At 46.0% G+C, this 27,197-nt stretch overlaps 1 protein-coding gene across 7 annotated transcripts in view; it reads left to right on the top strand.

Moving 5' to 3' along the window:
* Positions 1–510: 510 nt before the first annotated feature.
* Positions 511–27,197, top strand: part of EBF1 (early B cell factor 1) — a 284,814-nt gene continuing 258,127 nt past the window's right edge. For 6 of the 7 annotated variants that reach the window (XM_025213867.1, XM_025213865.1, XM_025213864.1 and 3 more), the window contains exons 1-2: positions 512–603; positions 8,346–8,414. In XM_025213867.1, coding sequence (XP_025069652.1) covers positions 566–603; positions 8,346–8,414 — 107 coding nt within the window. In that variant the 5' untranslated portion in view covers positions 512–565. Of the gene's footprint in view, positions 604–8,345; positions 8,415–27,197 lie in introns of all 7 variants that reach the window. The other variant, XM_025213870.1, reaches the window with a different exon arrangement.

The raw sequence follows: 27,197 nt of genomic DNA, 5'->3' as shown, positions 1-27,197 counted from the left end.
TCACTCATACCGTTGTGAATCAGGAGCGACTGTGCTGAAGTCAATGGCACACCGCCGGCATGAGTGGAGAATCAGACCCGATCTCTTCCGGCTGCTAGTAGTAAAGTACACAGACCGTACAACATACATGCTTTGGAATTAAAAATACATGAACTGTTTCTTTTTTTTTTTTTTATGAATAGGACTTGAAGGATGCTAACCTCTTTTGTTTTTTCAGTGCTATTAGGTTTATATTTTATTCTGAATTGAAAAGAAAATTGTGGTTGTCTTGACTACTAAAAAAGCCCAGCCCACACACTTCTCGGGAGATGTGCATAATGTATTGGTTGAAATGGAGAGGAGGGAATCTAACTCTACTCGGCTCGTGTTGTTTTCCAACTACAAATCTTGTAGCAGTTTTTATGGCAACACAGTCTGTTTAAGCAAGCTTCTCAGCCAGCAACTAGACTTAAGCTTTCTGTTATTGTGATGCATTTTATTTTCTCCAAACTCAATTTGGCGTGCAGCTAAAAATGTATTTTGTTTCTAGGCAATAGTATATGAAGGCCAAGACAAGAACCCAGAAATGTGCAGAGTTCTGCTCACGCATGAAATAATGTGCAGGTAAGAAGTACTCTGTTTCCAATTAATTAGCACAGAGAAGATGAATTTGTCTCTCAAAATCTAGGCTGAACCTGAAGCTATTTTAGGACTTAAATTTATCTTTCTTGCATTAAACACTCCCCCAAATAACACCGTTCTGTGCTTGTAATTAGCAGCAAAGTCTTGATCGTCACAGAAGTTTTCAATTATTTATAAAGATTTGTCTTTAACGGTATGCTGTTGGTTTGCATTTTGACACCGGAACACGAATGGGCCCTCACCAAAAATGATAAAATAAACTGCAGTCTTCCTTGCCGCAATGATCAGCCCTCCCCTTAATCGGTGCAAAGGTCTGTTGATGGCACAGGTGGCTTTCATTCAGATGGGACATTTCTAGCTCGCTCTCCTTCCACGTCACCCCAGGCTTCCTTGCCTCTTGGCGCTGCTTCTCTGAGGTGCAGAGCTAGGCCCACGTCCAAGTTTGCTGCCCCAGCTTTTTAGTCTTTTTCCCCTAATGTGCGTTTCTAGGGCTGGCTTTTAAATATAGGAGAGCCAAGTGGTGCTACTACCTTCCTAATAGGTCCATTTTGCAGTTGGCATCTGCATCTCTTTTCCAGCCAGTAGCCACGTGTAGTCCCTGTTGTTCGTCCCCCGTATTGCCGAGGAGATGTCACCTTCTCTCACAGTCGTTAGTGCACGTAAAGGGCCCTGACCCCTCAATCCCGTTGAAGGTAGCGGGCATTACGCACACCTGGGAAATGCAGGTACACAGCTGCAATGCAGAAAAATAATCCTTCAATAGGACGCAACAACTTTTTGCATGAGCTTAGGGTCAGGATCGTTTTAAACATCTGTCCATGCTGAATAGAGAGATGTCTTTGCTAAACTAATAGCAATTTGAGGCGAAACGTGAGTGTCCGCTCCTGAGTGGAACGGGGTGGAAGTGAGGGTGTGTGTATGAAACCTCCAGGTACGAGGATGCCACAGGCTCTGCTGGGCGGTTTTGGCTTGTGGAGATGCACCGACATCAGTCCCCTGTCGTGCATCCCAGCTCTCCGGCGGTAGTGCTCTGCACGGAGTAGCGCCACGCACAGCGCGGAGGCAAAGCAGCCTCCTTGCCTGGCCGTCGCCTGTTGGGAACCCCACACACTAAACCCATACGGGATCCTCCGGCTTTTGAGTCCATCTGCAGGTCTTGTTGCTGGTTTTGGCCCCTGCGTGTACAGGTCCTCGTTGCTCGTATTGCATGCTTTGAGGATTTGTTTGCTTTCAAAATAAATTTTCGGGAACCGGCTACAATGTGCAAATAGTGAGAGCAACCTAAACCCTCTGGGAGGGACCTTGTACCTGCAGCTCCTCATTGCAACTGGAGTTTTGCTTGGGCAAGGACTCCTGGCACGCCCTTGTTAACGCAAGGAAGCAAAATCGTGCCAGCTCTCCAGCCTCGCCCTCCAGTACGTTACCCCACTGTACACACAGCTCATTGCCAGCTAGTGAGCAAGTAGTGCAGACGTGCTGCCCTGACCTGCCAGCGTTTCCTACATGCTGGGCTTGTCTCGCCTAAGGGAGTTCAGTGACAACTGTGGGATCGGTCACTTAGGGCACAGACAGAAGTGACAGTTTTCACCCGATTTGGCCACAGAAAGCAGTTCATAGCCACGACCAAACACAAGCGCGTGGCTGCAGACTGCTTCAAAAATGGCCGATCGGGTGCAAATCTGACGCCTCATTGCATGAAGACGTTTCAAAACAGAGCCTCTTGTGTAACTTCTGTCTGGGCTGCCTAGCACGCGTTTCATTGCACTCGAGTGTTAGCCGTGTCGGGGCCCAAAGCTGCTCTTACAACTCAATGACAACCCCAGACTTTTCAATTCCAGGCTTTTTGGATGGGGACTGTGCTCATCTGCCTGTCTTTCCAAGCACATGGCACAGTTTGGCTCCAGCTGGGGCTTTTAGACGGGGGGCAAGACCAGTAATAACTCCATATCAAGGACCTGACTCTACCACTATGATAACACCTTCCCCAGCCCCTTAACTTCGTCCGGGGCAGCCGCATCCCCGCTCTAAAAGCACTGGTGTGCGGCTTCATTTCTGAATAGCCAGTCCTAGCAGAAACCTCGCTCCGCTTTCCTGAGAAGGGTCAGAAATATATACTTGAATGCATTGTGTTTCCCAGACCTACTTTAAAAAAAATGGAGGCTTTGCACAGGCCTGGATTTCAACCAGCAAATATCTGCATCAGAGATTTACAACCATGTCAATGTCCTTCGACCAAGATAAAATTATTCCATTCGTGCAATGCTGAAAGATGCGTTATGTCATTCAGAAGCAGCCTTTTTCTTTATTAATGCAGTTTATACTTTTCCGTTCTTAAAATTCATTGGATCAAGCTCTTTGTTATTCTTCCTCTCATATATCTTTACTGCTGGTTGTTCCTTCGCGTGTTTTGAAAACACAAAGTAAAGGGGAAGGGGGAAAAAATATCAGACCACGGCAGGCAAACATTGCTGGCCTGAGAGAGAGAGAGCAGATTTAAATGTCTTGCAGCTAATGTTAGAAATCACAATTTTCCTGGCTGCCTATAGATTTGTAAAGGGTGCTGTTTGTTTACCAGGCCGCTTGACCCTATTACACAAATCTGTCATCTATTGTGTTGCTAACACTCTTTTAAATTGCAAATCTGATGCTCTTTAGGGGTCTCGGAGAGAAAAAAATCTCTCCACACCACTCCATTTCTCTTGATTTCTTGCCTGTTGTAAGTGGAAGTTGGGATGTGCTGAATTTGCACCGGGGGTGCAAATGCAGCCACAATTATAAGCATAAAATTAGAGTCTGTTCCCCATTAATCAGCCTAGCTAATTGCTATGCACTACCATTAGCCATATGGTGTGAAAGACAGCTTGCTCTCCCTAAGATGAAATTTCTTCATTTCAGACATGAAATAGTGAGGGCCCTGTGTTTTAAAATAGCTTGTTTTAGATATTTAATTTCTAAACAACTTTCAGCAGTGCTTTCTATCAAGGCTAAGGGCACAATAAAACTTTGCATTTATGTGGCAAAAGCTGTACATTCCCCCCCTTTCTATAATCATGGCAGGGATCAGACAAAGAATTCAAATGTATAGAAGAGACCCTTGATTGTTGCAGAGGAGAGCGAGCGGGTTGCGTTGCAGGTACTTGCTTATTCCTAACGATTTCAGCCCTCTCAGAAGATGATAAAATAAGGCCATTTCTGTTGACTAAAATAGTAATGGTCGGGAAGAATTCACTGCCTTGCTGGAGTTTGCTGTTATTGTTGTAACTGCAGGCAGTGGAGGAAGCTGTGCCTATTGCCTATAGTCAATATTGCCCGATAATTTCCTTGACAAGATCTTCTTTTCACTGGCTTATATCTTTGCCAAGCTTGAACTAGACTGGCTGAAATCTCCCTGAGAAGGGGTTTGCCTCGGGGACAAGATTTTGGGAAAGTTTTGGCTGAAATGGCTCGGTCATTTCAGAGAATGAGGTTGCAAAGAAAATAACTTGTTTGCCCACGGGGGAAAAAAATAATAATACAGCTGCTCTGCTGGGAAGCCGTGGCGCCTTCGTGCCTCGGAGAGAGGACAAAGAATTTGATGAGGCTCTGAACTCGGGGAACGTGCCTCGTGCCCTCCCAGGGAAAACCTGCCTGCCCTGAGCCGAGCTGTCATCTCCTGCAGAGGCTGTTGTATGTGCTGTTCAAGTCCAGGAGCTAAAGGTTTATCCATCTCCTAGAAAAGGAGGGTTGAAGGGACCCCAGGAGGTCACATCTGCTCCAGCCCCCTGCTCCAAGCAGGACCAGCCCCAACTACACCATCCCAGCTAAGGATTTGTCCACCCGGGTCTTCAAAACCTCCAAGGATGGAGATGCCACCACCTCTCTGGGCAACCTGTTCCAGTGCTTCACCACCCTTCTTGGGAGAGAGGTTTTCTCAATATCCAACCTCAGCTTCCCTTGCTGCAACCGGAGCCCATTGCTCCTTGTCCTGTCGTCTGCCCCCACTGAGACCAGCCCAGCTCCATCCTCTTTGCAGCCCCCCTGCAGGGAGGTGAAGGCTGCTATTCAATCCCCCTCGGTCTTCTCTTCTGCAGACTCAATCAGCCCAGTTCCCTCGGCCTCTCCTCACCAGTCCTGTCCCCCAGCCCCACAACCATTTCCGTTCCCCTCCACTGGACTCTCTCCAACTTGTCCAAATCCTTTCTGTCGTGGGGGCGCACAGCTGGACACAGGACTCCAGATGTGGTCTCCCCAGTGCTGAACAGAGGGGAAGAATCACCTCCCTCCATCTGCTGGCCACGCTCCTATCAATGCAGCCCAGGATGCGGGCAGCCTTCTTGCTGACAAGGGCACACTGCTGGCTCCTGTTTGGCCCCCGAATGTTTGCTCTGGGATGGGGGGAAGCCCTTGTGTGCAAGCAGAGGCTTTGTGCCTGCTCCTGCCACCATCCAGCCATCGTCATGGGGCCCCTAAGCCAGGCAGATGCAGGATGAGGTATTGGCCAGCAGCTCGAGCCAGGGAGATCGCAGGTGGCCTTGGTGTGGAGAAGGGGGAAGGACGACCGGGCAAGGCACCAAGGACCGCAGGGAGCTTAGCATGGGATGAACTAGGTGAGAAGTGTCTACTTTCTACCCCATCCGCCCATATTTTTCCACTTGGTTTTTGGAAGAAAAAGTTGTAAGGGAGGGGAAAACAGCACGCTGCCCTTTTCTGTGTCACATGGTGCACACATGAGCATGCTCATTAAAAGGGAAGGGGAGTTACTTGCTTTTTCACCTTGGGCATATATCAAGAACATCAAATCTTCCTTTCCCTGTTTGATCAGAGACTTTCCTGAGCGATTCGTAGAAGTGCATTAGGAGCTTTGCCAGCTCCTTGGCAGGGGAAGGGGGCTGGATCCTTAGCATGGAGGGTTTTTTTTCCTCCCTAGTGTTAACTAGATTTTTAAAACTGAGGGTGTTTGAATTGGGCTGAAGAAAAACCATTTCCCATGCCATCTAATGAAGTTCTCAAATGCAGGGTTTCTGTGATGTCTTAATTTTTCCAGCTGTCTGTAGAATAAAAAAAGAACAGACTGAGCCTGCGTTTCTAATGACAAAACCAAGCAGGGGATACATTTTTAAACATAAAACATTTCTGGCCTTCTTTCACTGGTATAAAGTAGTAAGAAAAGAAAGGGTGGGGGTGGGGGGACGGCGGCACCACAAAGACCAATTGTTTTTCCTTCCCAGGTCGCTTTTTGAACAATCCTACCCTCGCTCCTAGTTGTGGGTGAATCGCTTTTTGGGAAGTCCCATTCAAATTGGTGGGTTTCAGTGAGTCATTCGGTGTTTCTGAAAGCGGAGTGTCCCTGCAGGAAAATGAAACCAAATCCATCCTGGCTTTTATCACCTCTTTGTGTTAAAAGCCGCTTTAGACGTCTGCCCCTCGCCTGCCTCTTCTCCCTCGTTCTGGGGCCTCTTCCAGCTGTGGAGCAAAGTGTTCGGCCTGGACCGTGGCTCTTTGTTTCCCGTGGCTGATGGCATGTGTCCCTGCAGGTCCTTTGGGCTGGAGACCTTCACCTGGCAGACTCGGGCTCCTGGGCTAGGTTGTGACCCCTGTCTGCCTGGGCTCCAGGAGCAGGGGCTCTGTAGCTGGGAGGACCTCTTGCAATGCAAGGGGCTCCAAACTAGGGCAAGAACCGTATCCAAATCTGGCTCTGATTTGCTTCATTTGCAAGAACAGCGCTGTCTGAACCCATGCCAGCGATGTTTCTAATTGCATTTCAGTCACTAAAGAGTTTTCCCAGTCGTTACGACTTTGTACATGGGTAACTTTCTCACCCCAACCATCCTAGCTGGATTCTGCTGAGTGCCCCTTTTATAGGCAAAGAAATGATGTCTCCAGGACCATTTATCCACTAGATTGGGATATGTGTTGTGAGCCCAGGCTTTGTTTTGTTTTATTTTAATATTGCAGTATAAAATGAACCTTTTTGGCAATCCTAAACAATGTCACGTCTGCCAGATTGAAGACTGCAGGAAAGACTGCAGGTTTTGAACTTTTTGCAGTTTTCCTTTTTGCAATGAAAGGAATTTTCCCCTCCTTGAAAACAATCCTTTTACATTCTTTTTTTTAACAAAAAAAGCCAGGTTTAAACTGGCCATTTTATGCAAAAGGCTAAATTTGTATTGTTTCTAGTGCGGCCAGTTGCTTTTATTGCTAATCTTGGCGTGTAACTGTACACTAGTTACTCTATTGTTCTGCAGCACAAGAAAACCTTTGTCATATTCCCAGCAGAGCTATTTATATAGTGTGCAACTTCTAAGGATTTCTTCCTGTGTTGATGTTCTTCCACTTTCTGTAGGGGGGTGGAAATAAGTCCCTTTTAGATGAAATAAGAGTAGCAGTAATTCCTACCAGTCGCCTAACCCTAAATGTTGACATACAGAAGTTAACGTGGAGCTTGGAGTTTCTTGGATCCTGTAGAGAACGAAGCCAGCGGTTGCAATGTCCCAGTCTTGGTCCCAGTGAAGAAGCACAGGACCTCGCTGAAGATGGGAGTGAGGGCACAACCCCTTCCAGATGCACACGTGGATGGGATTTTCCAGCACATCCTGGCTTCTTTCTGGCAGGGAAGCTCCTGTAGCACTTCCTCTGTAGGGGCTGGAGCGGGCATCCAGGGCTCCCATCCTTTCTATCTGGAGCTTTTTACAATAGTAAAGGGCAAGGGGAGTTGCCAGGGTCCTTGGTGGGTACAAGTGTTGGGGTTTTTGGGTCTGGAAGCAGTTGTCCACTGGAGAGGATGGGCTGTGAACCCAGGCAGGCACATCTCTTAACTTGCACAAATCATTTCTTTGGGTCAAATGGGACCGTTCAGAAGAGCAAAGTTCCTGGGGTTCGGTCCTGGGCGTGTCCCTACCGGGTCGTGCCGCAGATGATTTCTGGCCAAAATGGAAACATGTACGGCGTGCGATACGGTGTGTAATATTTTAGTGAGTCAGGCACTTAATGGACAATAAGCTCTGACAAGAAATCATCGCCACAAACACCACTTTGGAAACAATGACCCATCCTAGTTCAAAGGAATACAAGCCTCAAGGTCAGGAGTGGAACAGCGCTTTTGGCAGAGGGAGCTAACATTTCACATGCATGCTTTGTATCTGACTTAATACAGGACACCAGCCATCAGCGCAGGCTTCCCATAGTATTTGCCATCATTAAAATTCTCAGAAAACTTCGGGAAGTGGACGCGCTCGAGCATAAAACCACAGGGCTTTTGTTTTAGCTGCCCCGCTAGGATCAGCCTTGTTAAAAGGGAAAAATATTGCACTTTAAAGATTTGTGGGGCAGGTTTCCTGGTATTTGGGAATCCTGCTGGATGTGGAAACCGATTATAATGATATAAACAGATGTTACACTGCTGCTTGTTGGGGGAAAAAATAGCCCGCTTTTATCCTGTGCGTGTGTCGGGGGTAAGCTGGGGCTCCCTGGAAAGGGGACCGGTGGCAGAGCCACGTCATTCGAGCGCTCCCCGAGCTGTCATTCTGCAAAGGGGCAAAGCCCCTTTTGTTTTATATTTTCCGTTGCTAACCAGCTGTGCAAGAAGTTAAACATGGTGATTAACCCATATGTGACCCACTGAATTTGACTGATTTCCAGACAGGGACAGAATGGTAACTCTACCCGGCAATTTGAACCTCCCGGGTTCGTAATGATGATTTTACAGTGTAATGGTTGCACTAAATCCTTTCACTTTTGCTCTGCAGCCGCTGTTGTGACAAGAAAAGCTGTGGCAACAGAAATGAGACTCCATCAGATCCAGTGATAATTGACAGGTAAGGACGGCTATTGTTTCCTTCGTTTTTTGTTTTGTTTTTTATTTTTTTAAATTTGATGATGATGATGATGATGTTTTTACTCCTCATTATAATGAACCACCTGCCCTGTCGTTAATGGGGAAGGGGTTATGTGGGTATATGGATGAAATTTTGTTGTTGATACCGAATTAGTTGTGCTTTGTGATGGTGATTCCCATGGCAGGGCCAGATGGGCTAGGACTGTGAGACCTGCTCGCAGGGATGCTCCAGCCCTCGTCTCTGATTCATGTTCAGAAAGAGGAGATTTTTCTTTCTGACTTTCTGTGGCTCGATTCACATGCTGTGCCAGGGAAGCTTCAGGAATAAAATAATAATAGTTTGTGATTTATGAAATGTGGTTGGGTGCTTATAAATATTTAACTTTTATTTGAAAAATGTTTGAATCATTATCACTTTTAGCTACAGTAGTTCTGTTGGATGCAATCCATCTACATTTTAAGGTTTTTTTTATTTTATTTTATTTATGTATAAAAACAGTTTAAAAAAAAAATAGATCTGCGAACTAAGATTCTCCCCCCACCCCCCAGTTATTTTCGGTGGTGGAAGTGCTATTTGGGCTGCGTTGTCAGCGGGTTAATTCATTTTGCCTGTCTTAATTGTTGTGTTTTTAAACAGATCCCTAGGACTAATCCGACATGACCAAGTAAATCATTGCAGCACGATAAATCTGTTGTAGTTGTTCTGTGCCATTTGCAGTTTCTGTGCTGGCAAATTATGCCAAATTGTTGCCCAACAGTCGCTTTTACATTTTAATTATTGAAATTCATCGTACAGAAACGTATATGATAATCAGTTTCTTATGTAGCATTGCTCCCCGGGAGTTCAATAGCTAGGGAGGACTGAAGCTGTCTGTCATCGGGGGAAGCAATGCCACGCGCCAGTCTGGGACCCCGGGGCCCTGGCGGAGCACGCGCTCCCCTCGTCTTCCTCTCGGAGTTAGCCCTTGCCGTACGAAGTTCAAATACCCGATGGGCTGGAGCGCCCACTTTTATGAGGGAAGGCGAAGGGTGTCTGACCTGTTCAGCGCCACGTCACAACAGAGTCGCAGGCAAGAGGGCACGTCCCCGAGCTCCCAATTGTCCCTGTGCTTGTGCAGCCTTTCAGATTTATAGCTCTTGTCTGACCGTGTTCGGAAAGTGCGTCTTTTGGAAGCTCCCGGCAGATGTTGGGATTAGTTGCAGGAAGGGATGTTTCTCTCTCGGAAGATGTGTTTTCCCCGTGCATGTTTTCCTCCTCTTCTCGCATTAGGGAGCCACCAGGGAAAGTGAGAGCGCGCCCGGGGAAGCCTCTCCGGGGTGTTTTGTGTCCGGGTGCTGTCGACTTGAGCGGTAGAAACAGGGCGAGAGTAGCATTTTGAGCTACATGAGAGCTACAAAACCCCCATGAATTTTGCATTGTGCTGGAAAATGAGCTGCTAGGATGTTAATGGCTGGTTTTCCAGAAATACTTTGTTTTACTATCCAATATGCAGAACTGCGAGTTGTGACTCATTTCAGTTATGAACTCCAGAGACCCGGGTTTTTGGGGGGTTTGTGTTTTGTTTTGTTTTTAACTGGCTTTGTACAAACGATAAAACCAGTGATATGAAGGAATGGCTTGAATGCTCCAGCCGTGATCATATTAGCGCTGGTTAATTCAATTGCTGCAAGGACGTATAATTCTGAATGCTGGGTTTAAAATACCGGTAGAATACAGTTTAGGTTATAATATAAACCCTACCTTGCCACCCCTACTGAATCACATTTTGCTTGTGAATGGGTTAAGCTTTTAAGTTCTTCACTTGGTTTTAAATTGTGACTTTGATACGGAGGGTTGATATGACTGTGGTTTGAATAACATTTGATTTTGACCTGTTCCTGTGGGTTGCAATGGCATAAGAAATTTGACTCAGCAGTGCTGTAATTAGCCCTCCCTGTGTTTTTGAAACAGGATTGTGTTACCTGGATTGCATTAGTGTGGCTTCTATTGTTGCCGCTTCGCATCTGTCCCAGTAGGGTACTTAAAACCTTTTCTGGGCTGGGGTTAGTTCAAACAATTTAGGCCAAATAAGTATGTGCTTTATACAGTTAGTGGCTTTAGTGATGTTTCTTGTGACATTTATCCTTTCATTTTTTTTTTTCCTCCCGTTTTGGTTTGAAAAAGTAGAAAGCCTTCTACATGGAGTCTCTATACCTTTAAAAGGAGTACTTTAAAAATGGTTATAACGTTAAAATGCCTGCACGAGTTGGAACATATGTTGAGTTGCACTGAATTGTCACTTCTGCATGCATAAAATCTTAAGCTATTATGGCAATTGATATGCAAAACCATATTTAGCTATTTTTATTTGCATGTGAGCTTGCAGAATTCATTTACCATTTGGGCTAAAGCACTCCCACACGTCTTGCAGCCTGATAAGCCTTATCTTTGGATTTAATCTAACTTTAACACAGAATTGCCACCTAAACACTTAGCAGGTTTTATTTAGACAACTGCACTTGTATGGAAAATGCTGCCTTATGCTTACTCCTTGAAAGCCTTTTTTTTTTTTTCCTTTTTTCTCCCCCGGATTGGTTATTCAGAAAAGCTCTTTGTGGGATAGACCGAGCTCAGTCTTTGTGGCTACTGGGTGTGTAGTAGTTTGTTTTGCAAGTTAAAAGTTAGACATGTGTTTGAAATGATTGGATATAGGCACTATACCTTTTCATCGTCAGAACATGTGGGATTTAAAATAAAAGGCAGTAGGTGCATGTGAGGACAACCTAGAAAATGACTTTTACTGCTATCGAGTACACTCGTATAATACAAAGTGACCTAAAGAATTTTTGCTTAATATAGTGACCTGTCTTGTCTCTGGAGAAGGGGTATAAGTCTGTTATTCCTATAGGCCAGAGGTTCCCAAACTTTTTCTTACTGCCTTGCCCCTCCTTCCAGATTTGCCAGCCGCCCTGTGCCCCTACTAGCATACGGGTTATATTTTAACCCCATAAATGCCAATTATTATTATAATGAAAATTAAATCCGCCATGACACCATTTCTCCCATGTACCCCCCAGAGATGTTTTGCGTCCCCCCCAAGGTACCGCAGGCGGGGAACTCCTGCTATAGACCCATGAGATCAAATAAGTTCCTTTAAAAAGACACTGATTGCAGGTACGGGCATGTCCTTTTAGAGCAGTCTATATATTTTATCTCCAGCTCACTTGCATGTGTGCGAATGAAGCTCTGATGACCAGGAACTAATATTAAAAGGGTATTATTGCTACAAAACAAATGAACAACAGTTCACATTGGAAGTGAAGCCATCGGCTGTGGGGTAATCATAGTTAAAGTAAAGATGTAGCACCTCCTGTTATTAAATTAAATTCTAGATTGATTTAACATTCAAATTGTAACTCATATTTGAATTTAAAAGGTTTGCAATAAAATTCCTGTGCCAAAATTGAATAAATTGTAGTTTTATTACCACACTGGATATCCCGGTGTCCTAACCTTTTTCCTTACAGTTATCTTAGTTCAATAAATAAAACCTCATTAGACTATTCCCATTTCAACGAGTTTATTAAATTTTACAGGAGTAATTAGCATAAGCTGTGCTAATTTTTCTGGAAGACTAATGAGAGAGCTTCCTAATTAGGTTTGCTTTGTAAGAATCAGAAAAGATGATAATGACAAAAGTCACTTAGGGTGGAAAGTGGGGCTTGATATGATTTTGTGATGCAGGAAGGAGGCTTTTGTGCCTCGGCACTCTTTTACATCCCCCTCACCCCCCTTAAAACCCAGTCGACCGTTGTAGAAACAGATTTTTGATTGAGATATCTATGCTTGCCATATATTTCTGTACCTTTTATGGATGGATCCATGAGCCAGTAGCTGCTGGATGAGATGAACACAGGTAGTCGCTGCAAGCTCTGCACAGGGTCAGGCTGTCTCAGCGGACCTGGACCTGCGCTCCGCCAGCCTGGTGCGAGATGCTCGGGAAGCAGGATGGGGTTTGCGAACACTTTGCTCTGTCATTTCTGGTGGACCCTAATGCTGTCCCCTGCCAGGATGCACAGTTAGGGCATGTGACAATGGTGGCCGGTGAATGGGCCTTGCTGATTTTACTGATATATACATAAAAAAAAGCCTTATTGAGGGAAATTTCAAGACTTTCTAAAATAAACCCCAAACCAACGAAAAACATAAATTAATAGGACTGATGCAGGACATCTCCTTGGGTGATGTTCTCGACCCTGTGCTATGGGAGAAGTCCCACTGGGAAGGGTAGTGGTAGCGGCCCTTTTTAACTGTAGTTTGTTAAACGTTGAGGCCCTTCACGTGCTGCGATCCCATGCTGCTTTGGACCCCATGTCACAGGGATGCATCATATATGAGTTGCTTGGGTAGTCTACCAAGCCATGCTATAGTCCATGGGAAATGATCCTATTAAGCGGTGTTTTCCACTAATCTATCTATGCAGCACCCACTGCCTATGGTACCTATGGAGCTGACTTGCCTGCGTGTGTGTTGAAATCTTTTAGCTTCCAACCTAAAAAAAAAAAGCCTTATTTGTGAGTAAGATTGCATGGTGCAGTGACATGAAAGGAGGCATGAATGACTTTCAGGGTCTCTATTTTATTGCTTTATACGTCATCACGGAGTGGATTGTATTTTATGTGCCTGATCATCTTTTCATCCTAAATGCCATTCAGGAGAAAAAGCAATGCAGAGCAGTGTGTTGCAGGAAAATGGTGCTTTGCTTTCTCCTACATGCACTCTTCAGGCCTAGGGTGAATATGGCAATGAATGCATTATAGTATGGCAATGAATAGGCAGTAGCCTTATATGCCCAGGTATTTGAGGTACTGTCAAGCCAGGTAGTTTATAGAAAGTCCTTCTTCAACAGGGAGGAGAGGTGATGGCAGGGTTGGCATTTTGCTAGGGAGGAAGCCACCAGCAACTGACTGATACCAAAGCAAAGCAGAATATCCTCAGAATAGGATGAAGGGGCACAGTCCCGTTGCAGGACTGGATGAGTTCCCAAAGCCAGTGATGGGAAATGGATGCAAGAAATACCTAGGGAAGGGGCTGCTGTAGCATGAGATTCCCAAACTGTTCTCTCGGGGCCATCTGTTCAGTTCACGCATTATGGTGCTGGTAGGTGATGGCCATGGTGGCAACCACAGTCGTGCTGGCGGTACACACTGAATCTTGATCGTAGGCATATAAACACGTGGGCAGCTATGTCCCACCCAGTTTTCTTGACCACTGGAGAATTAAACCATACAGATTCCTCAACATTGTCTCCAGGACAACATTACAAGTCAATCTTAACTACACTTCATTTACGTTTTCTACTGGCTTTTTAACTCTGGTCCAAAATGGAGCATGGGGTATAGATCTTCTCTCCTTGGGGCACGCTTCTAGTTTGCCCGAACACACACAGGAGTGTTGGAAATCAGCTCTCAATGAGGCACATATCAGGGACAGAGACCCCCCCCCCAGTGCTCCTGGACATCTGAACCCAGTCCCTGCACTGGGTGGTGTGGAGGGAAGCTTGTCCCCTTGCCTCCTGCGAGAGGGGAAGAGGGATGTGCAAACCTAGGTTGGTCGCAGGTTGCTCTGGCAAGCAGTCTGAAATGAAGACAACCATCTAACCAACCGAGAAGCCGTTTTGTTTTCCCAATGTCATCCAAGACAAGCCACTTCGCAGGAACAGAAAAGTGGGCGTGGGTGATGGTATGCCAAGAAAAGAAGAACGATGAAACATTGCCCTCCATAGAAATGCATGAAGTATGCCGAGGCCATTGCAATCAATCCATTGACTTTCCACACGGGCTCTCAAAAGGGAGGGGATTTGGCCCTGAACACTGAATTTGAGTTGCTTATTCAACCTTTGAATGCAGCCATCCAATGTTGCAACCTTTGCATTGCAACCATTAAAAGTTGATGACTTTGTTGGGGGAGGGAGAGGAACAAAACAGCCGTGGCTAGGACCGGGTAGGGGCCGACACGTCTGAAAAGTATTGCCCAAAGGATTTTTTTTCCATGTGAACTAGGTGCTGAGAGGAGTTTTGACCCTTTCAAATACAACTAGAGGCTCCAGTCGGTAGAAACGTTTCGACTGTGAGGGTCAAATGTAAACGTTGCTGCCCCCCCAGACGGATCTTGCAGTTCTCTGCACTCACGTGGAAGCCAGCAGCGTTGTGGTGCCAGCCCTGCCTCGTACCAAGACCGTGTTAGAGCCAAAGGATAAATTTGGGGGGGTCGGGGAGAGTGGTGCAGCAGTTTCCTCTGGTTCCCATCCGTGTGGTCTGTGTTTCTCCCTCCCCTGCCCTCTCTTTCTGTCACTCCGGAGTCCCCCTTTGAGTTTTAGCTTTGAATGAATCCAGACTCTCAAAGCAGAATTCGGGCTAGATCCGACAACCTCGACTTGTTCGTTTGAATGGGGCGAGGCGATTTTCTGAATCAAACCGAAGAACTTTGCTTGGTTCAGACCTACGGTACAAAACCCTCACTTGGTCCCCAAGATGTCTGAACTTCTCAGCAAACCTGGGCTGAGCTTTGAGGGTGTTGGAAAACCCCAAACCAGGTGACTTTTATGTGGTTTGGGGTTTTGCTGCAAACGGGTCATGCTGCTCTAATAGTTACTCGCTTCTCTCGGCAGTGCCTTGGCAACCCGGCGCTAGCGTTTGGGCCTTTCGTTTATTAAAATCTCATACTGACGATGATGATTTGATGTGATCGTAGTTGCCCATAATCTGCAGTCTGGAGCGGGGCCCATCGGCTGTGGTGCTGAGCTCTCTCAAGGTCGATGTGCCCTGTCCTCCCATGGTCCTTTTGCCTGTTACATGGCTTATGAACTGGGACTACGGTTTTCAAAGGAACCTAATGGAGTTAGGCACCAGAGGGTCACCCTGGGATTTGGGTACCTAATTCTCTTGGGAGAACCTCCCTGATGGTCTCCCAGGGGCCAAGGAAGAGGATTTGGGGGTGCCCCCATCTTTTGCTCGACTTTCCAGAAGTTCTGGTCTTCCCTCGTGCCAGCGAAGTCCCAATGAGCGGCTTGGCACCTTAGAAGATCAAGCTTTGGGCAGCAAAAGTTGGGCACCCAAAAATCAGAGGGCCCTTGGAAATCACGTGGCTGGGTGCAACGCCTTCATGCAAAGGGCCAAGCTCTCCTAGCTCCCCACTCCGCTCCCAGGACCTGGCGGGACCGGGCGCTTCCCTTTGTTTCTATTCACAAACCTTCAAATGCACTATTCATACCTATCGATTTCTCACTGCTACATCAAAGCCAGTCCTGAGCGAAGAGGATGCGTTCAGCCCAGGGGTTACCTGCGTCCACGCAACTTGGCATTTTCTTTTCTTTTTTTTAAAGAGAGTTCAGATTTTTTTTCCCCTTTCCCAAATACTCCATCCTCTCTCAAACCCAATGCTGCTGAGGGTAAACCTACCGTCTTCCCGCCCCCTGATTTATTGCCGCCGTGGGAATTTGCACCTGCTTATCAAGAATGAGAGTGATGTGCAAACGTACTTGTGGAGATCGTACTCAATTTTATATTAGATTGGCTCGAATTCGTTCCGAGTGTGAAATGTGTAGTAACCTCTGCGCCTGCTTTTTGGGGGTGACATGGCTGAGGGCCCAATCCTGCAGAAGCTAAGGCCTGGGAGGAACTTGACTCAGTGAGTCGGTCCCGCTGACTGACTTGGACATAAAAAATAAGTCTGTGATTTGAATCCATATCCAGTAAATGGTGACATCCATGTCCTGTATGTAGTTGGGCATGCTTTCCAGCACGGCTGTGCTATGGTCACATGCACTTCAGTGTACAAGAAGTATATCACTTTAATGCACGCTGTTAATAGAGATAAAAAGCAGGCCATGGTTTCGGTATAAATCGTGGCAGAGGTGACTTCCTAGAAATGTGTTTAACTTCGGTTTCGAGAGAGAATAGCATGTCTGAGTAGGACTGATGGTAGATTTTGGTATGAATTTTTTCTTTCCCTGTAGTTTCATAGGTTTTCTTCTGCATCTGTTCTGGAAAAGTACCGAAAAAGCCATACAAAGTTCCCAGTGTGTCGCACAGTAATTTTGCATAGGCAGTTTGTGATCAGAATATATTACTGTATCAAGTGAGGATTTGCTCTTTTGCTCAGGACAGTGTTTTAGATGTGTATTTTTGAAAAGTGGCATGAATAATCTTCTCCAGGACTTGAAAATATGAAAGCAATATTTCTGGTGCTACTAACTTTATCCTTTATATGAAGTCTGTCATTAAAAGGTTTTATTTCATTACTCTGAAATGATACACTGGGCAGTATTAAAGTGACCCAGATATACAGACTTTCACGGCAATCGTTGAAATACTACGAACAGTACTGTTTTGTCTTTGGTTTCTAGCTGCTTCTAAGGTGTAGGCAGATGAAGATAAATCTAACAAGGGCTATTTCTCCAATTACAAGCCTTTGTCCAAGAGCAAATAAAGGTTTTAGGCTTGCACTATTCATTATAGCTGAATTTTAATGGCCTTAATCTGACAAAAGTTTGAATCCAACCAGAGTTGGGTTTATTTTTGTGAAGATGCAGCAAAAGCAGACGGACCTTCCTCCAACTCTGCAGAGCCCGGGTCTTCCCGGGCCGGGGACCGCTGGCCTCCAATGCCAGGAGACGACTTTGCAGGGGGCGGTCGATGGTGTAACGTACACCGTGCTCGCGCTGGGAACAGCCTGGTCCTACTTGCACTTTTGGACTTTGTTCTTCTTTTGTAGGTGCAGCGCGGGGCTCCCTTTCCACCAGCCCAGGGGAGGGGACGGGGTGGGGGCGGGGGGGAAAGCCATGCAATGTTTGAAAAGCAGACAAATCTATAAAGCTTTCTAAGAACACAATCCCCTCTGAAGTGGCACTCTGCAACTATACCATCTAGCTAACTGTTGGAGGCACAATAGTTTAGTAATATAATATAAAAAGTAATAGCGTTAGCTAACACATCTCTAATAAGATATTGTCCACTGCTCTGCCATATGCTACTGAGCAGGCTCTCACTCTGTGGGGCTTTTGATTCCTCTCAATAAGATTATTTCAAATACTCTAATCCTGAATCATTGACATGAATACAAAAGCCTAGTGACATCTAATAGATGCCTCTTAGCTTTGCTTTCCCTCTTGTTCCTTTCCTTTTTCTTCTCTTTTTACCTGACAAAAAGCTTACAGACACTTGGGCTCTGTCTCTCAGTAGCAGCATGTGGGTCCCCTCATGAAATATAAAGGAGGAAAAAGGACTGACATAGGGCTGATAAGCCACAGAGCAAAGGACCATAGATTAAAAGTAAATGCCGGTAAATCCTACTCTGTACACTCACTTGTTCTTTTATTGTTTTCTTTAACTCTTTCACTGCCGACAAAGAGGAGAAAGGGGGCAAAAAAGAAGGAAAAAAAAAATAGAGAAAGAGGCAATGTCTTGTTGCCTGGATCCTAAAGTCTTCCCTAATTAATAGATTTCCCCCCCGCTCCCCTGACACTCGAAACATCGTTATAAAATGTCCGCTTCAGCCAAATGAGATTATTTAGGCAGCTGAATATTCAAAGATGGGGGTTTTTTTAAGTACAAAAGAAAGTCCTGCAGACTCAAACGGCTTTTATGTGAAAGGAAATTTTTTTTTTTTCCAAAACATTATTCAAAATGTTCCCCCGTGTCAACGAGCGCTCCCCTTTCGTGACGGTGGTCGCGTGGCGGCTGTTTGAGTGAAGAATTTCCTAACTTCGCCCTTCGCTTGGATTTTGCCAAACTCTTCCTATGTTGAATATCAAGGTCATTTTTGGAGTTAGGAATATAGGATATAGCCAACATCTTTAATGGGCAAAAAAAATAAATAACCCAAGCCATGTACAACTGTAGCTAGGTCAATGCTTTTTGCATCAAACAGCATCAAAAAGCAATCGTTTTCAGTCATTTTCCTCCATCGTTGTGTAGGCTGCCTTTCAGGTTTTTGCCTGGGTAACTATTCACTTCTATCCAGTTCTAGCCTTCTTTGTAATCTTTATGAATATAATCTTTCAGTTCGATTTTTGGCATCGATATTGCTACATATCCATTGGCCGACATCCCAGATGTTAAGTCACTTTGATAAGTGGATGTTAGAAAACCACTCTACCTAGTTCAGGTTTTGCAGAACAGAGTCGCAAGAAGAGGAGAAACGTGTCCCATCTTCGTTAGAAAGTTCGGTGCTGGAAAAGAAAGGAATTGGCTATTAAGATTTGATGCAAGACGCTTTCCCAGCGAGCTCTATGCTTCTCTGCATGACTCCCGCAGTCGGGGAAGGGCTGGGGTTGAACCCCAGGTGTGTGGCGTGTGCGCATGCCGATCCCTGGGGAAAGCCGCCTCCAGGCGGTCATGTGAAAACACGCGTGCAAGTAGAAGCTGGAGGGGACTGAGATGCTCATCGTTTCAGCCCTTTCAGATCAGAATATGGCCCCTTACCTGGATATGCCTTTTTTTAAAAAAACCCAAAACCCAAAATATGCTCTGTAGATTCCCTTGGTGCCATAAGAGCCCACTCCCCAATCTCCCTCTGGGTTTCTCTTGGTCTAGGGCAGAGTCTCTGCCCGTCCCATAAAGCTCTCCTTCCATGCAGCCAAGACCTCTGCCTTTTAGCCAGATGGAGAAGTCCGGCCATATGGAAATGTCCTACATTTTCTTGCCTGTTGATGACCTTGCTTGGGGGTTGTGATCCCCACCCCGGGCTGGAGCACCTTCAACTCCCACAGCGACTCCCCCGAACCTTTAGCACTGGGTCTATAGCTCGGGCATCCTCCGTGGCCTTGCGTGAAAGCCGCGGTCGTTTCTGCACCGCCTCGGAGAGCGAAGCTGTGGCGGGGACGCCCAAACAGCAGAGAGTCCACGGATGGATGCCCTGGGATGCGCTGCGTGGACACTTGTTTTCCCCGTGGGTCGTGGGGCTGTGGGGGGTGGCCGGGGCGCGGCGCCGTGCAGTCCCATCGCATGAGATTGTTCTCTGCCCTAAAGAGCTAAACAGACGAGATGCGCTCTTGGCTACATCTTGCTATTTTTTTTTTTTTTAAAAGCATATTTAGCAAGCCTTCAGTAATAGCTCTGGCATTCTGGAAGACAGAACAAACTGCTCGGGTGTAGGAGGAGAAGTAGCTAAAATCCATTATGCACCGGCTGATTGTCTTTATGTTGTATACCTTGCGATTGGAGGGAAGCTTCCCCCACCCCCCAAAAAAAGATCACCCCACTGACGGTGGTAACTTTATTTGTCAAAAACAACCCGAGCATTATTCCATGAGACCCCAGCACATTATTAATACTCTGCAAACCAGCCGGGGTTGGAGTATTAGTGCCCTTACACAGTCGTTTGGGCTTTATAAACTTATGCTTTAAATACCGTCCCTGTCACGTACTGATCTGTTTTCCCCCCGACGAAGCCTTGGAGCTTGTGTCTCACCGAGTCATCCGTCGAGATTCAGCCATCCACGCCTGAAAGAACAACATGCTATTAGTTAATATTTGTCTTTTTCTAAAGTAGCACGATTTAAAAGAAGAAAAAAAAAATCTCAGACGGTTCTGGGGGAAATCGAGGAGAATTTTTGGGAATACTTTTTTGCCATGGTAACATCGTTCTCTCCCATTAGCCTGTCAAACATGAAGCCCGTTCCAGACTACAACACATTTCAACAACCATTGTTTTACGGCGGGTTGAAGATGTCTTGCATTGCACCTTTCCTAGGCAGGTATTGTGTTCGTGCGCTGCTTCAGCTCTGGAAGGGTTAACGAATTGCAGCCCGCTCCCAGCAATCCCATCATGTGCCTGGTTGACTCTGAAAGAAGGGGCTTGCAGTTGCCTACGGGGCATCCTTTCCCCGCTTTCTCTGAGGCCACCTGGGCAGACGAGATCCCGCACAGCCTGTCCGTAGGACACAAAATCCAATCAGGCGCCGCGGCTTCCAGTCGCAGTGACCTGCCTGCCGCACGCGGGGGGAGCGCGGCATTGATAGGCTGCATCTCTCTGGCTTTAGGGGACTCTCTATCTCCACAAGGAAGGAAGTTTTTCCTTCATTTCCAAGATAAGGTGTCATTCATGAGAGCCGTGCGCTGAACTAATCAGGTTAATTGAGAGGCCCTGAATAGCACTCATTGAGCTGATCTCTTCTTCCTGTTCAAGGCAGATAGTGCAGACGGGGAGATTACGCACAGTTTCAACTCTTTGCTCCCTCTTCTGCATTTTGCGCAGAGTCCAGAATGGAGAATGTCATTAGAGGCTTGTCTGTACAATTTATCTTTGCTGGGAATAAAGTTGTAGTATTTACTGGGGCGGGGGTGTGGGGGGGAATTGCTGGTTGGCGTAAAGCAGCGGAGCTTCATTGATGTCAGTGTGCACCAGCTGAGGATTTGGCTGGTTGTTTGCAGAAAGAAACTAGACCGAGAGATTCAGACATTTGGCCGTGCTCGTGAGTCTTGTTTTAATATTAAAATGATTTTAGATTTAACTCATGGCAGGTCTGCAGGAAACATTAATGTTAAAAAGATGGTTTTTTGTGTGTTTGAAGCAGATACCGGTTGTTTTTATTGCCTTTATGGCATCGTTTCCCATTCCACCCTGCTAATTGGAGCGGCTGCGCAGAAGTGTACCAAAACCCTAACGCATTTCCCTCTGGATGCTGTTGCCAAATTGGGAACATCCAGACTCCAAACCTCACCCTAATCTTCCTGCTAGCCACAATCTCTTCAGTTTTCTTTGCTAATGTTGTAACTATTAGAGGAGAGACGAGAGCCCAGAAAATCAAATTCTCTAAAAGCAGGAGGGTTTCTTTTTGCGTGTGCGTGTCCATCTCCAAATCTAACTGGCTGCTGAGTTTAAATTAAACAAGATTGTGGGTTTTTCCTATTCCCTGCCCCCCAGCCCCGTTCTTGGGAAGTTTCAGGAATGACTTTAATTATCTCTACAATCACATTCTCACTGCTGTCCCTGTGAAAGCGTGTAGTCATGGATTGCCGGGATTATTTTCTTTAGCACTTGGGGATAGAGAAACTGGTTGTTTCAAAATTAGAACCAGCTGGGTTCTCAGCGCTGTCGTTCAGGGGGAGACGCTCAGCCCACAAAGCCGTTGCCCAGGTTAGTCATTAACTAAAACCCTAAATAAGCAGTGTTTGGTTTGCCACACTTTATTATCCAATATGAGGAATGATTTTCTTTATCTCATTAATATGCATCTTCAGTGCTGCTACTGCAAGATCAACTGCTGCCCAAACTTCTTGTGCTGCAGCAAATTGAATAGCACAGCCATAGCGAGAACCAGGCACGCGCCCCTCAGCCTGGCATTTTTTGTGCTGCCTCCTCTAAATGTACAAAATACAAATTAAACCTACAAAGCAGGATGCTTAACGTTTGACATGCATCGCACAGCCGGAAGAAGCAGGTAGACGGCTGACGAGCTCAGAAGTTCCTTTTGTTCCATTATCATCTCATGTCTCTTTTTTTTTTTTTTTTTTTTTTGGTTTTTACCCTAAAAAACAGGCTGCAGAGGAGCTGTATATCCCTCTTGTCTTTCCAGCTTGAAGAAATTTAGTTGTTTGTCTCCTCTTATTAACTTATGTTAGTGCCAAATTCAATTTGAAATGAGGATCACACCTTTAGTCAGACATTACGTAAACCGCAGTTCTTCCCAAGTGTTTTGTCGTGGTAAAAGATGCAGGGTCCTATTCTGCTCGGCGGGGTGGGGACAGGAGGCTGGGAGATCGCGACTGCGTTTCAGGTCGTTTCTCCAGATTTCTCCTTTTCTAAACCTGTGAATAGTTGCTCATTGAAATACAAGATCCTTCCTGTTTGTTTGCACGGGCAGTTTAAGTTTTCGTTCTAGTTCTCGGGGTTTACACACCGCCTGTAGCTCTGCTTCATCGCAAACCATTGCAACCAGTGTCGCGTCCTCTGGAAACTGCGTGTTTTTTAACACATTCATTTTTGAAATCTAATATTTTATCAAATCAGCATGGAGAGAAAAGTGGATGTCCTGCTTGTTTTGTGGGACAGAAAAGCTCACGGCAGAGAAAAGGAGATTCCTCAGCTCTGCGCAAGCACTTCCAACTACCTTGATGTTTTTTTAAAAGACGCCTGCAATATAAGGGAGTTTTGACTCTCTCAATAATCCCTCAAGCTCAGCTAAAATATGGTTAAAGAAAGACGAAACCATTTAGCACTCGCGTCGTCTGATCATTATTTGACCTGAATGCTCTTGCATATAAACCTTATTTTAGAGCTTTTTGTTGGAACTGGGATTTCATAACCACTGCTAATCCGATACCTATGAGACTTTTAGCTATAAATCTTATTTTTTTTTCAGATGGTATATTTATTCAGTGCTTTAACTCTCTCCTTTTTAAGTGTGTTTGCATATGTGTATGTCTCTCTGTCTACCCGTATATTAGATGCATCTATGGGAGAGTGAGTCTGTCGTGTGTGTGTGTGTGTGTATGGGTTGTTGGTTTTTTTTTAAAGCTGGCGTTTCCATTTTTTTAAAACAAATAACTGTTATATTTCCAGTCACTCAAATTTGGACAGAATTTTACTTCCTGTTTCAAAGGTCAAGGAAAGCTGACCTCAACAGCAGTGTTGAGGCTGCTGAATTATTCATATCATTGACTTTGTGTCAGCTTCCACATTTGTGCAGAGGGATGTTTTATTCATTTATCTCATTTAGGGACCTGCTCTGCACCTGTTTCTACCATTAAGTACCCTGTAATTTGCATTTGATGCTAATTTAGTTTCATATCAGCCTGGTCCCCCCTTGTTAATTTAATTTTCTAAGACCCTTTTCATTACAGTAGAAATGTTTCCCTCTTTAAAGCAAACATCTATACAAGTAATTGTATAAACTGCCTTTTAAATAATATCTTTTAGAAGATTCCATCGTTTAATTCCTTAATTCCTATAATTAGCCATGGTTTGATTAATGTTTCAAAGGGTTAAATTAAAATGCAGAATTACTCAAATGCACACTTGAATCATTTTCTCTGCAGATAATAGTTTCTGCATTGCTGCCTTTATTCTGCTTATGATTCTGAAAATTACGTGTGCTAACAAGCACTAATTTTCTGTATTTAGTGAATTTATTTTGTTAGCTAATAGCTGTTTTTAAAAATATAATCACCAGAAACTTAACACTGCTGAGGAGAGATCTTAGTTTTTCTTCAGATAGATTATAAGTGGTTAAAAAGCAGCACTGGAACTGAAAAGCTGCCCTAGGCATTTTTCAAGGCTCTGATAAAAACCCCTTAAAATATCACCAGTGTAATTTATTCCTCCAAAAAAAGGAGATGGGAATCATCTTTGCTGTGTTGTAGCATAACCATGATCACTGAAAGTGGAACAATTTGGAAATATTTTGGTATGCAGCCATCCTGTGTTTGTTTTTAGAGGTGAGCTTTTCCCCCCTCCTCCTGTTTGGCAGAAAATAAGAGAATTTCGTCTCCAAGGAAGTTTGTCCATCTGGGTTCAAGAGCATTGTACCAGGATTAATAAATGAATGGAGGACTGTGATGGAAAAGTCAAGTCATTTTGCTCTCCCGTGGGCTAATTTAAAACAACCTTGTGGACTTGCCGCTGTGGGATGGGTATTACGCTGATACTTCCATCATGGAAGGTATTCAGACGCTGGTCTCCCCCTCCCCACTTATCAGGAAACGTACAGGAGAAACCTCAGCTTTTATATCTATCCGACAAAGTTTCTCGCTCTCCTCACTGCAAAGGTAGACCTAAAGACTTAAATTGGTGCAAATGCATCGTTGGGGTTGAAAGGAGCAGGTTCGCTGCCATGGCAGAAGGACTTTCTCTCCTCTGAATCCTTTTTACAAATGCACTTGCCTTTTTTAATCTTTAAGGAGCAAATTCAGCTTAAGCACCTCTTTTCCCCCCTCCATTTCCTCCTCCAAAGCCCGTGGTGGCAGTGGCAAAAAACTGATTGGCAGGCCTGCCCCCCCAATTCCTCAACTACCCCTGCCGGGGAAGCCTTGTTATACCTCTCTTCAAGCTGCAGACCTCATAGGGGATGTGGAGGAAAGGCCCGTGATGAGCTAGAGACGCAGGGTGATGCCTACTGCAATGCGTGTTGGGAAGCAAGGCACTTCAGAAAGTCCCAGTGGGTTCTCATCTCCATCGTTGCGTTCCTAAATACCTTTGGGAAGTTGGCCCTTTTGGTTTAATCCAGTCAAGCCAGAGGGTTGTCCTTTGCAGAGACTTCAGGTTGTTTTATTCCTAGTCATTCAGAGGCCACACGCTCCTTAGCAAAGGGCCCTGCTTGGAAGAACTGGGGTCTTGAAGTAGTTGGCTTCACGCTCTTAGAAACCTGCGTGGAAGTGAGTCGTGGCGGTTGCATGGATGTCTTCCTTGTGTGAACAGCTGTGTCTTGTCATTTGCTGCAAGGAGACTTTAATCCTGGTGTTTAGGGTTTGTGCTTCCCCAGACGTTGCGTCCGAAGTGGCGCCGGCCAATGCAAACACAACCGTAGGGCTTGATCTTGGAGCATCAGGGCCTTCGCGTTGAAGGCGAGAGGGAAGGTGCTGAGCACCTTGAGAGATGGGGGCAGGCGCGGGTGACGGCCTCGGTGACGTCTGCACGTCTCACGGGGCTTGCTGGCGATTTTGGGAGGACCGCTCCCCCAAGCAAGGACAGCTTGGGGGGCCCCAGATGGACCTTTTTTCACCGTTCTGGTGGAAGAAGAAGAGCCGGAGAGGGAGCCGCCGGCTCGGCACTGGAGAGGGAATCTGCCCCCGCTCGTCTCTTGTCTGAAATATACATTACACGCCAAGGGGAAATAGGATTCCTGTCTCTGGGTGCCGCATTTAAATGTTGTTAATGATCCTGCTGGTCAATCGGCCTCCGGCATTTCCTGGTGCTGTGCACTGTTCTTGCGTTGTGTCGAAGGCTGATTCTCCGCCCTTTGTCGTACGATCCCGTGGAGCAGGGTGTATTTGGGGATGGGGAGCAAAGGCGCCGATTCCAGCGTGCTCCCAACCTTGCCTTAGCTTTTCATCTCGGCGGGTCAGGAGGTGAGACCTGCATTCCTGGAACTCCCCTTGGAGCCACTTGAAGTTGCAGAGACAAAATGCTTGCAGGCTCAGGCCATTAGGGTCCTATTCTGCTTTAGGATTAAACCTCCCACTGACATTAATGGGACCCCTGTGTAAGCACTCCGGGGGCAGGATTTGGGGCTAATGTTCCCAACAGCAGGCCTTAATGCATGCAGTGCTGCGGATAGAGTCATTAGCTTGAATCTCAAGGCGGACAAGTGGCTGGGATTAGGACAGTTTCAGCTTCGCAGTACGGATTAAAAAACACAGATTCTGCCACTGCAGGTCATGTAAAAATGTGTGTTTTGTTGTTTGTTTTTTTTTAATTTTACCTGCCTTTGATGGGAAATAGGTTGTTTGGGCCAGATTCTTGATTTACTGCATTTTGGGCAAGGATCGCCCTGATGACGGTGGGTGGAGGCATGGCCTCCCCGTGTTTGAGAAGGCATATGCTGGGATGCGGTCCATGCTGAGAGATGACCCAGGCCATGTGGATGGCTAATGCCAAGGGCAATAATGCCAAGTACATGGAAACTGTCCACAAACAAAGAAAGACTGCAAGCTTATTAGCTCACCCGTCCCTTCTATTGCATGCGATAACGACCTCCGTGCAGGGCACTTCCTGCATATTAATGACCGGTGCGGGTTAATGGTCCGTGCTTGTGCCTCGGGCCATCAGCTCCTCCCAGCTGGTCATTAATTCCCAGGAAAAGCCCCTCTGTGGAGGTCATTACAGATTCATTATTTCCATCCACTTTTAATGCCAGTTTTGACAATGTACAGTCTTGTCGTTTGAGTTATGGGCACTTTACAATTCATTAAAGCACTTATCATCAAAAGTGCTGATGATCTTGATTATTTATTTATTTTCCTGTTGATTGGTCTGCCGTGCGCACACTTGTGCCTGGGAAGGGGTAAAGGTAGGTGCCGGCAGCGGAGAGCCATCATGTAGTCACCGGGCTGGGTTGATGTGGGGTTTGGGAGGCTGTCCTCCATGGGCCAGGGACTGCTGAGCGGTGGTCTTGCAGACCCTCCGTAGCTGGGGGAAAGCGCTCTCCTGCCCAAGAGATTCAGTCAGGGACTGATTTATTGGTGGATCTCAGCCCCGGTCCCCCACCCCGCTCCCATCCGTAAGTTTGGCCCGCCATGCCCACCGCGGTAGTCCTACCTAGGCCTGCCAGTGGGTGCTTGCTTTGGATTCACAATCCAGCACGCTGTGTTTTTAACGATGTGGGCTCATTAACGCAGCCAGAGTGGATGAGGTGTTTCTAGTGCACTTGGTTGCTGTGGTGGACAAAAGGGGACCAGTTTTGTCCTCGTGGAAGGAGATGTGCCCTATGCCATGTGCCATGTGAACAAGACCGCTCTGCCTTGGTCTCCTCACTGAAATGATGGGCACCGATAGTGGGAGGCCAGCACTCAATGACCCGAGATACCGACTCCCCCGTGCGACCACGGATAGGATGGGGCTGCGTCATCGGGCTTTTCTTTTTTGGCCCAATCCTGCCATCCGTTTTATTTAAAGCCAAATTCCCAGTGATGGCAGCCTTTTCTAATTGAGTTTCCACCCAGGCTTCGAACTGAAATATCGGTGCTAGGAATTCTCGACCTCCGTGTTTCTTCAGTTTTTCCATCTTTCACTGGTTTCTCTGAGTGTTTGAATGGTTTGGTGAGCGGCGTTTTGCAGTGACTA

This window comes from Alligator sinensis, unplaced genomic scaffold (genome assembly GCF_000455745.1).
Source record: "Alligator sinensis unplaced genomic scaffold, ASM45574v1 scaffold1035_1, whole genome shotgun sequence".
NCBI lineage: Eukaryota > Metazoa > Chordata > Crocodylia > Alligatoridae > Alligator > Alligator sinensis.
The sequence above is the reverse complement of the archived record's forward strand: the minus strand, read 5'-3'. Positions and strand labels throughout refer to the sequence as shown.